General features: G+C 44.2%; 1 protein-coding gene across 1 annotated transcript; it reads left to right on the forward strand.

Moving 5' to 3' along the window:
• The first annotated feature begins 221 nt into the window (after positions 1-221).
• Positions 222-5,827, forward strand: LOC311102516 (putative ATP-dependent RNA helicase DDX5). Its single transcript, XM_084143879.1, has 13 exons — positions 222-363; positions 1,175-1,352; positions 1,515-1,611; positions 1,726-1,859; positions 1,979-2,044; positions 2,129-2,270; positions 2,360-2,520; positions 2,624-2,796; positions 2,916-3,026; positions 3,114-3,175; positions 3,257-3,316; positions 4,577-4,795; positions 5,044-5,827. The coding sequence occupies exons 1-13, from the start codon at positions 323-325 to the stop codon at positions 5,457-5,459; spliced, it is 1,860 nt and encodes a 619-aa protein (XP_084000005.1). The 5' UTR covers positions 222-322; the 3' UTR covers positions 5,460-5,827.
• The last annotated feature ends 5,270 nt before the right edge of the window (positions 5,828-11,097 follow it).

Raw genomic sequence — 11,097 nt, forward strand, 5'->3', positions numbered from 1 at the left:
TAAAAAAAATAAAAAAAAGGCAGCTTTAACAATATTAACACATTGCGACAGAATTACCCCCTCTATTTCACACAATTTTCGGACCATAGACGCAAAATCGGCACGTGTTCCTTTCAAATAGCATTGAATGTTACGTTATGCAATGTCAGTTCACGGCGGATTAATACTTCACTCAGACAACGTGACACTTCCTCATGCAATAAAAGCGGATTCTCTTTTTCAGTTCACCGGCATTTCAGCATAATCACTGCCGGTCGGGTCTGATATCGGATTTTCAGACGTAGTTTATTTATCGTTTTTATTTATACACTTTGTTTACAAGATGCCTGGATTTTCCGACAGAGATCGTGGTAGAGATAGAGGGTAAGTGTCTGAATTAATACATTTTAGGCGAATTTAACACCTCGTGTTGTCTCGCCAGAAATGGATGCCATGACGCACGGGATAACGGTAGCTAGCTAACTCGTTGTTTAGCTAGCGAGGCATATGTCGTTTTTTATGATTAAATACGACAGTCTGTAAGTTCACTTTACTCTAAATGGAAATTATCAAAATTATGATCTACCTTAAGTATTTTCAAATCAGTAGGGACCAACGTTTTTAAAGGCCTCGGTTCGTCATTAAACTAGCAAGACACTTTCTGCCTGACCTGCTGAATCCGTAAATTCTTAGCTGGCGGCCTGTTAACTAAAATGCGAACAAGCTAGCCAGGGGTTGTAATCGGCCAAATAACTTTCAAATGTATGAAATTTTTGGAACATTAACTATGTACCACATAGTACAGCAAGTGTCCGATAACAGGCAAGCTAACCGACTAAATGTATTTGTACGCCATGTGGCATTATTGAATGCGGATACAAAATGCCGGCCGGTTTTTTTCATTGTTCCTCTGCCGGAATCCGGATACATTGAAGATGGCTGTCTTAACGTGACGCAGAGTCCAATAAAACAAGCATTTCTTATAGTTTTATGTTTAACTTGGAACTCTGCATTGCATTGACGTTTATAATTTAATGTTGAACTAGCTGACTGCTAGTTAGCGGTCACTAAACAATGTTCTGTTAAATCTAAAAGGTAAAACTTGATTTGCGCTTAAGCAAGCGAGTTTCTGCTGGTATCCTATCTCTTTTTACATTGGTTGGAGTGACTAACGTTAGATCATTAATTTCCCCAGTTATGGCAGCGGACCACCTCGTTTTGGAGGCGGTGGAAGAGGAGGAGGAGGAGGAGGTGGGGGAAAGTTTGGTAATCCCGGCGACAGACTGCGCAAGAAGCACTGGAACCTTGACGAACTCTCTAAATTCGAAAAGAACTTTTACCAAGAGCACCCCGAAGTTACTCGGAGATCTCCGGTATGTACGCTAGTGGTCAAAATCCAGATACAGTTGACTTACTGTAAATGTTACATAATGGCCATTGGAAAGTGTTCTTGCACATGTTCATTTGTTGCCCAATCAGCAATGGCCTTTTTCATTGCCATGCCAATTGATCTGAGTCTCTACATGTCATTGCAGCAAGAGGTTGCACAGTACAGAAGTACTAAAGCTGTTACTGTGAAGGGAAGGGACTGCCCTAATCCAATTATGAAGTTCCATGAAGCCAGTTTTCCAAGTAAGTACATCAACTGAATGTGGCATATATTAGTGGAAGTATTTATTTATGCTCCAGACTTGTCTTCAATCTGGGTTGGCGTTCATGTACTTACCCCCCCACCCCTTTGCACAGCCTACGTGATGGATGTCATTAACAAAGCAGGCTGGACAGAACCAACACCCATCCAAGCACAGGGTTGGCCACTGGCATTGAGTGGCAAGGACATGGTTGGCATTGCACAGACAGGCTCTGGGAAAACTCTCTCGGTAAGTGTGTTGTGAGAATCTGAGTCTTGACTATTCCAACAACCTAGAATTGCTCTTAAAAATAAGGGGACTGGTGGTCTTTTTCTTTACTGTAATGCAATGTCTTTTTTTCCCTGTAGTACTTGTTGCCTGCAATCGTGCACATTAACCACCAGCCTTTCCTGGAACGTGGAGATGGACCCATTGTAAGTACCCATGGATATTCAAAGACTTGTATCTAATCTCTCATCCACCCAACATGGATTTATGGTATTCAATCTTTCTTTCAGTGCTTAGTTCTTGCCCCGACCCGTGAGCTGGCTCAGCAGGTCCAGCAGGTGGCGGCAGAGTACGGTAGAGCTTCTCGCCTGAAGTCTGTCTGTGTTTATGGGGGCGCACCCAAAGGGCCACAGCTCCGAGACCTGGATAGAGGTAAGTTCCACAACAGCTCTGTTTTTGGCTGAATTGAATCTATGGAATTATCTGGTGCTCAATATGTTTATTTTTATATATATAAATAGGTGTGGAGATTTGCATTGCCACACCCGGCAGGCTTATTGACTTTCTGGAGGCAGGAAAGACCAACATGCGTAGATGCACTTACCTGGTTCTGGATGAGGCTGACCGAATGCTCGACATGGGCTTTGAGCCACAAATCCGAAAAATTGTGGACCAAATCCGAGTGAGTTCTGTTGTGATGCATTAGATGTGCTAATAATAGTCTGGCTATCTCACTTGGTACAGTTGTCAAGGAAGAATTCTGATGCCTTCCCTGTTCTCTACAGCCTGACCGACAGACTCTGATGTGGAGTGCCACCTGGCCCAAAGAGGTGCGCCAGCTGGCCGAGGACTTCCTGAAGGACTACGTCCAGATCAATGTGGGAGCTCTGCAGCTGAGTGCCAACCACAACATCCTGCAGATTGTGGATGTTTGCAACGATGGAGAGAAGGAAGACAAGTGAGTCGTGTGTCTGATCTGTGGCATTTCTATACTTGTCTATGTATTGGGTGGAAAATATGACTTTGACGATAGTGTTAAGTCACTAATTTTAATCCTTCACTGCCTTCCCTTTTCAGACTCCTCCGCCTACTTGAGGAGATCATGAGTGAGAAGGAGAACAAGACTATAATATTTACAGAGACCAAGAGGAGGTGTGATGAGATCACTAGGAGGATGAGGAGGGATGGGTAAGTGGCATCAATACTTAGTTCTTGAAACTGTCAGGGTACTCATGTGTTTTACTGGACTCAATTGACACTTGCTCCCTCCTTTAGTTGGCCAGCAATGGGCATCCATGGAGACAAGAGCCAGCAGGAGAGGGACTGGGTGCTCAATGGTGAGTTTTAGCCACATTAACAATTTAGTATGACTCCTTGACCTTTTATGGCCAGTTAACAATTTCCTTTCCTTTTTTCAGAGTTCAAGTTCGGAAAGGCGCCGATTCTCATTGCCACAGACGTCGCCTCCAGGGGTCTAGGTTAGTTTCATTCTGTCCTTGGTCCCTTGTACCAACTTTTCTCTGAAAGAAAGTGTTTCTTTCTGTAACTCTTCTGCCTTCTGAGTTTCTCCCCTATCTGAAGGAGCAGTCTTTTGAGGCAGGGCCTTGGCATGACACGCCCAGGTCTCCAGAGGGGGAAGGAGGACTCTTGGAGGTGTCCTGACTGGGACGTCACCCAGTCACATACAGAGGTGGCGGGGCCTGAGTGCTGAATATCACGCTGGGCTGCCCAAACGGGGGCCTAAATGAGGGTTAGCAGCCGCACCCCTGTAAATGCAGCTGTTCTCTGGCATCGGTTTGGACTGCTTCACACCCAAGCTCATGTCTCCACCAGGCTCTGCTGTTTCCATGTCTTGCATGTCGGTTTGGGCATTGTATTGCAAGTCATTGAGTTCTGGAAGGTGTAGCTTTTCTCAAAGAACGTGTGACATAAATGAGGCAGTTTCCTAAACTTCTGTTTTGAGAGCAGTTGTAAGTCCAATTACACGTTCACCTCTGTAATGATATGGCTACTGGCGCTTAGTGTCAGTGGGTCATGTCAGTTGGCTGGGGACAAAATCCAAGCTCGCACTCCTCCCTCACCTGAGTTTCAAGTCATGTCGAGACCTGCCAACGAGACATTTGATCAAGTGAACACTGGTTCTGGGAATATCTTGCCTTGATTGGGGCTACTTTTTTTTTTATGGGTCACAGGAGTAAGTGGCTCCATTTTTAGGGTCCCCCCCAATTGTTTATGGTCTTGGCAAGACGTTGCAGTGTGGCCTTTATAGCAAGCTTCTTATGAGTGTGTGAAGAAAGGGCCTTCGTTGTCACCATACGGTCCTAGTTTTGGCACATGAGGAGGCAACAGTGCGTATAGCGGCCTTACTGTGTAGAAGCACCCGGCGGTCACTTGACATTGTGTGGGGAGTTTGCTGCAATGGGAATGGACTAGTGAATGCATACTCCTTTATGGTAAGACTTCTGATCCCTTGTTTTTGGGGGATGTTGAGAATTAAGTGAGGGGTTATCTGGATTGGAAGCGTTTGGAGTGTGCATCGTTTCTCTCTTCCCACCGTAGTATCCCCACGGATTAAGTCTTTCTAAAGTTGTCTAATGCTATTCTTTACAGCCTTGTGGAAAAACCAGCTACATCCAGTGAATGGTTGTACTAACTTTGCTCTTTTGGTCTGGCTGTTGTGGTGTGCATCTTTATGCGCTCCCTCTGCTTTTGTTGCCACACTGCAACACATCCTACAGATGTTGAAGATGTGAAATTTGTCATCAACTTTGACTACCCCAACAACTCTGAGGACTATATCCACCGCATCGGCAGAACAGCCCGGAGCCAAAAGACTGGCACAGCCTACACCTTCTTCACCCCCAACAACATGAGACAGGCCAGCGACCTCGTCGCTGTGCTCCGTGAGGCCAACCAGGCCATCAACCCTAAACTCCTCCAGATGGCGGACAGAGGAGGTAAATCTAATTGGTGAGATACAGGAACTGTGGTTCAGCTGCAGCCATTTTTTTCACTTTTTTTTTATTGACGTGGATGGGTTTGGCACAGTCAAAGCTATGGGATCTTGATAGATGTTCACGTTAGTTTGTCTTGAAACCATTGTTTATTTACCCCTACCATGTGTCTGTTTTCCCATGTACCCATTTCATGTCACACCAACTTGCATGACAGCCCATTCTAATTTGTTCATGTGTTTTCCTTTCAGGTCATTCAAGGGGAGGCAGAGGTGGTAGTGGATTTAGGGATGACCGCCGGGACAGGTACTCCTCCGGGGGCAGGCGTGACTTCAGTAGCTTTAGGGACAGGGAAAACGATAGAGGTTTTGACAGTGGACCAAAGAAGGTCTTTGGCACAAATTCACAAAGCGGAGGCTATGGGACAAGTGGCTTTGACAAAAGCGGGAATGGTTTTGGCGGTGGTGGCTTCGGCAGCAATGGCCAGTCAAACTATGGTGCCAGCCAGGCTGGGGCGTTCCCAACGCAGAACTTCCAGGCCCCACAGTTTGGTGCCAACCAGGGGGGTGCACAGAATGGCATGAGCCATCAACAGTTCCCATTCACACAGCAACAAGCACCACCGCCCATGGTGCCCTACCCCATGCCCCCTCAATTCCCACAGTGAACATGCACATCAAAGTAAAGATGGTAACTTCATGCTTTTTTGTCCTGTTTAGTCCTATACTCTATCCAAAATTGTACTGTTATGTTTTATTTTTTACACAACCGGGTTCAACCGATTTTTGAACCTCTATCGAGTCCTGGGGGGGGGAGGGGTGGGTTCTGCAGTGCAGCAATAGTGATGGCGCACAGTTTTGCTTTCTTTTACTTATTTAATTTGTTTCATTCCTCTGTAACGTTTAGTCTTGTTATTTTGTACTAGTTAATTGCAGATGTATTGTTTTGTCCCACCTGTACCATTTAAAGTGATATGTTAAGGTCTTAACTGGGAGGCACTGCATGGCCTTTCGAATTAAAAACCAAGAACACATATTTTCTCTTGCATTCTTTTACACCTTTACATGAATTTCAGTAACGCTTGAGTCTGTTCCACTTTGCCTCCACATCTGGTAAATGGATGAACGCTCGGGAGTAGTAGGGAATTACTCTAGGATTACTTTGGCAGTGTAAGGTCCAATCTAAACATACCTAGTTTTGTCTAGCAGGTTATATGAACATGGCTGATGTCTTAAATAAGTGAAAATACTTATGGTTGAATATGCATGAGTTGAGGTTTGCAGTTATGCCAAATTGATGCTATAGTATACTTGGATTTAAAGACTTCCTCCTGTGATTTACAACTATAAATACAGTATTTTTACAATTGCAACTTCAAGGAGTTGGTCTGGGGAATCCGTGATGTCATCGGACTCCCACCTTGCAGAGCAATAGAGAACAAAATGAAAGTGCCCCCCCCCCCCCCCCCACACTTGTGCTGTCATGACTTAGATGGGCTGCCTATTGATGTGCTTTTATGACAATCTAGTGTAGAATGAGGTGAAAAGGAGCATGGAGTGCCACTAAGAATCAAATAGTGAAGTACAAATACCCAAAAAATACTTAAGTGGGACTTTCAAGTATCTTTAATTACTTTATACCACTGTACACAGGCACATTGTAAAATATTAAATGACCCCCCCCATCTGTCGAGCAGGTGTTGTGTCCTCTGTGCAATGCTAGGACAGGCTCTCAGCTGACCTGGCTGTTTTTTTTCATTATAACCATTAGCGCCCTCAGTAGTTATTCAACTCTGTGAGTAGTGGTTTCTTCCACTGTTAGTGGAGATGTATATAATACTTTACCTAATGCAGTAAGGAGGGAGTGGCCTGTCTGCATACTGGAAACACTACCAGCTGTCATGTCTTGAACACAGCCATCTAAAAATTTAGACCGGAGTGTCCTCTGGTATTTTTATTGGAAGGAAAATTACTAGTCACAGAGTAGTCAATTTTTCATCTGATGCCATCCATCATTGAAGACTTGATAATTATAGGGCCTGGATTCACTCACCTCCACTACTTACATAAATGAATCTCTCTGCCTGCTTTAACTGAGCAGCACATAAAACCATCCTCTCTCTTAGCAGGGTGGTGAGGGTTGGGTAACTGGTTGGCCTTGTCTGTCTTCCCACTGAGGTGTTGGCAGGGACTTGTTTGGGTGGAGTGACACTTATGATACATATTTTACAGGTAAACACCAATTAAACCTTTCTGGAAAGATCCAATTGTCCTTTTGTTTTGGTTCCCAACTGTATTCAATTTGTTTTAAAACACCTTGTACTGTAAGCATTCTTGATGGCAAACAATGCAAGCAGATGGTGAGTGCAAATTGTGATGTCTCACCCCGCTGGAGAAAAGCATGGAACTCATTACATTTACATTTTAGTCATTTAGCAGACGCTCTTATCCAGAGCGACTTACATATTATTATTATTATTATTATTTTATTTTTTATACTGGCCCCCTGTGGGAAACGAACCCACAACCCTGGCGTTGCAAACGCCATGCTCTATCAACTGAGCTACATCCCTGCCGGCCATTCCCTCCCCTACCCTGGACGACCATGAGCTCAGTTTCTTATAGATGGCTTGAGGGTGAGAGGTAGATTTTTTCAGAGCCGTGATCTGAATGGAAATTAGATTTTTCCGAATTCTGACATTTTGCTCAATCTAATATTTCTATATTTATTTTCATTTTGGGGATTTGTGTGTATTGTTTTGTATTGTCAGGTATTACTGCACTGTTGGAGCTAGGAACATAACATTTGATTTGACATGGAATAGACAGTTCCCTAAAAATAGTGGCCTGCGCCATCATAAGTATTAAACACCTATTCTTGGGGACCTTTTAGATATTTTCAATGATTAAGGGGGTGCCCTTGTTTGCTATGCTCCCATATCCCTTGTAAATGTAGTTCAAGCCCTGCTCTTCAGTGTCTCAAGTTACATACCTCGACTGAAATGGGTTCTCTCTGTGTACAGACTCTGTGAGGTGTAAATGATTTGTGCGTTCTTGACTGAGCCTCTCCCAGATGAATGGCAGCCAGGCTTGCACAATGTGGAATTTAACCAGGTATGTGTTCTGCCCTGTGGTGTAGTGTTGTGGGATAGGGGAGGGGTGTGGTATGGGATAGGGGAGGGGTGTGGTGGGGTTACTTGTTAAGTCAGTAAATGAGATTGGACATTTACAATGCAATAATATGCAGCCCCGGTAGCCCACACCTTATGACCACATTACGAAAACCTGAACTTTGAAAGATGTGATTTTGTCATCCCCAGCACTGCTGCTTTACTCAGAGAGTGAGTATTTCTTAGCTATGATTATGAAGTGAGATAGGCCTACATCTTTTTTAATTGAACAATTAACATGGTGATAAACATCAGAGAAGATTCCAGCATTACTACTCACAGACATTAGACAGTGTACTCAGATGAGACTTTTATAATTTCTCAACAGATGACATTGTGAACATACACAATACATCAGTGGAGGCTACTGAGGTGAGAACGGCTCATAATAATGGCTGGAATAGAGTAGATGGAATGGTATCAAAAACATAGTCCATGGGTTTGATACCATTCCATTCACTCCATTCCATCCATTACACTCCATTCCAGCCATTAATATGAGCCGTTCTCCCCTCAGCAGCCTCCACTGCTATATATACAAAAGTATGTGGGCAACCCTTCAAATTAGTGTATTCGGCTATTTCAGCCACACCCGTTGCTGACAAGTGTATAAAATCGAGCACACCGCCATGCAATCTCCATAGACAAACATTGGCAGTAGTATGGCCTTATTGAAGAGCTCAGTGTCTTTCAACGTGGCACCGTCATAGGATGCCACCTTTCCAACAAGTCAGTTCATCAAGACTTCTGATCCCTTGCTAGGGCTGCCCCGGTCAATTGTAAGTGCTGTTATTGTGAAGTGGAAACATCTAGGAGCAACAACGGCTCAGCCGCGAAGTGGTAGGCCACACAAGCTCACAGAACGGGACCGGCGAGTGCTGAAGTGTGTAGCACGGGAAAATTATCTGTCCTCAGTTGCAACACTCACTACCGAGTTCCAAACTGCCTCTGGAAGCAACGTCAGCACAATAACTGTTCGTTGGGAGCTTCATGAAATGGGTTTCCATGGCTGAGCAGCCGCACACAAACCTAAGATCACCATACGCAATGCCAAGTGTCGGCTGGAGTGGTGTAAAGCTCACCGCCATTCGACTCTGGAGCAGTGGAAACGCGTTCCCTGGAGTGATGAATCACGCTTCACCATCTGGAAGTCCGACGGACAAATCTGGGTTTGTCGGATGCCAGGACAACGCTACCTGCCCCAATGCATAGTGTCAACTGTAAAGTTTGGTGGAGGAGGAATAATGGTCTGGGGCTGTTTTTCATGGTCCGGGCTAGGCCCCTTAGTTCCAGTGAAGGGAAATCTTAATGCTACAACATACAATGACATTCTAGATGATTCTGTGCTTCCAACTTTGTAGCAACAGTTTGGGGAAGGCCCTTTCCTGTTTTAGCATGACAATGCCCCCGTGCACAAAGCGAGGTCTATACAGAAATGGTTTGTCGAGATCAGTGTGGAAGAACTTGACTGGCCTGCACAGAGCCCTGACCTCAACCCCATCGAACAGTTTTGGGATGAATTGGAACACCGACTGCGAGCCAGGCCTAATTGCCCAACATCAGTGCCCGACCTCACTAATGCTCTTGTGGCTGAATGGAAGCAAGTCCCTGCAACAATGTTCCAACATCTAGTGGAAAACCTTCCCAGAAGAGTGGAGGCTGTTATAGCAGCAAAGGGGGGATCAACTCCATATTAATGCCCATGATTTTGGAATGAGATAATAGTAATAATATAATAATATGCCATTTAGCAGACGCTTTTATCCAAAGCAACTTACAGTCATGTGTGCATACATTTTTACGTATGGTGGTCCCAGGGATCGAACCCACTACCCTGGCGTTACAAGCGCCATGCTCTACCAATTGAGCTACAGATGTTCGACAAGCTGATGTCCACATACTTCTGGTCATTTAGTGTATGGCATACAGGTAACTGCAAAAATAAAGAAAACCAACATAGTTTCTAAATAGGGTGTTTGGCCATCACGAGCTGCAAGAACAGGTTCAATGCCCCTTGGCGTAGATTCTACAAGTGTCTGGAACTCTATTGGAGGGATGCGACACAATTCTTCCATGAGAAATTCCATTATTTTGTGTTTTGTTGATGGTTGTGGAAAACGCTGTCCCAGGCGCCTCTCCAGAATCTCCCATAAGTGTTCAATTGGGTTGAGATCTGGTGACTGAGACCCACACACCCTTTAAACCCCCTATCCATCTTTGAGACCCCTCTTTCAAAGTCACTGAGATCTCTTCTTCTAGCCATGGTAGCCAAAATAATAACTGGGCCTTTTTATACATGACCCTAAGCATGAAGGATGTTAATTGCTTAATTAACTCAGGAACCACATCTGTGTGGAAGCACCTGCTTTCAATATACTTTGCATCCCTCACTTACTCAAATATTTCCTTTATTTTGGCAGTTACCTGTAGTTCCCTCTTCGTTCATCACTCTTCACTTTTTGTATCTTTAGTATCTTGCCTGTTTCTCTACTGGCATGTTGCCGTTGGTCAGGAGAGTACCTGCTCTGGATGTGAGCCAGACACACCTACGTCAAGCATGATACTCAAAAGCATGCTAAACCACAGCTTTCACTCCGTAGACAACACATTGTGCATTAGTAGCGTTAATATAACTCAGACATAAACTCCCACCACCCACTTTTCTATTGATTGCACATGCTTGTGTAATTATATACCAGGTGGTGTCAGAGGAAGGCCCTAAAAATGGTCAAAGACTCCAGCCAGCCAAGTCATAGACTGTTCTCTCTGCTACCGCATGGCAAGACTGGAACTAACGGGACCCTGAACAGCTTCTAGCCCCAAGTCATAAGACTACTAAATAGTTTGTTAAACAGTTAACCAAATAGCTACCCGGACTATCTGCATTGACCCTTATTACACTAACTTTTTTTTACTCATTACATACGCTGCTGCTACTGTTTATTATCTATCCTGTTGCCTTGTCACTTTATTCTTAGTTATGTGTACATATCTACCTCAATTACCTCGTATCCCTGCACATCAACTCGGTACTGGTACCCTGTGTATATAGCCAAGTTATCTTTACTCATTGTGTATCTATTATTACTTTTATTATTGCGTGTTATAATTTTTCTATTATTTCTCTGTTTTCTTT

This window comes from Coregonus lavaretus, assembly GCF_964263955.1.
Source record: "Coregonus lavaretus genome assembly, chromosome: 2".
Classification (NCBI taxonomy): domain Eukaryota; kingdom Metazoa; phylum Chordata; class Actinopteri; order Salmoniformes; family Salmonidae; genus Coregonus; species Coregonus lavaretus.

Bases quoted from the DNA above. Each gene is read 5' to 3' on its own strand.
- LOC311102516 (XM_084143879.1), top strand. From the start codon at position 323: ATGCCTGGATTTTCCGACAGAGATCGTGGTAGAGATAGAGG. The intron at 1,612-1,725 runs GTAAGTACATCA...CCCTTTGCACAG, and splicing joins CCATGAAGCCAGTTTTCCAA to CCTACGTGATGGATGTCATT. The intron at 2,797-2,915 runs GTGAGTCGTGTG...TTCCCTTTTCAG, and splicing joins GATGGAGAGAAGGAAGACAA to ACTCCTCCGCCTACTTGAGG.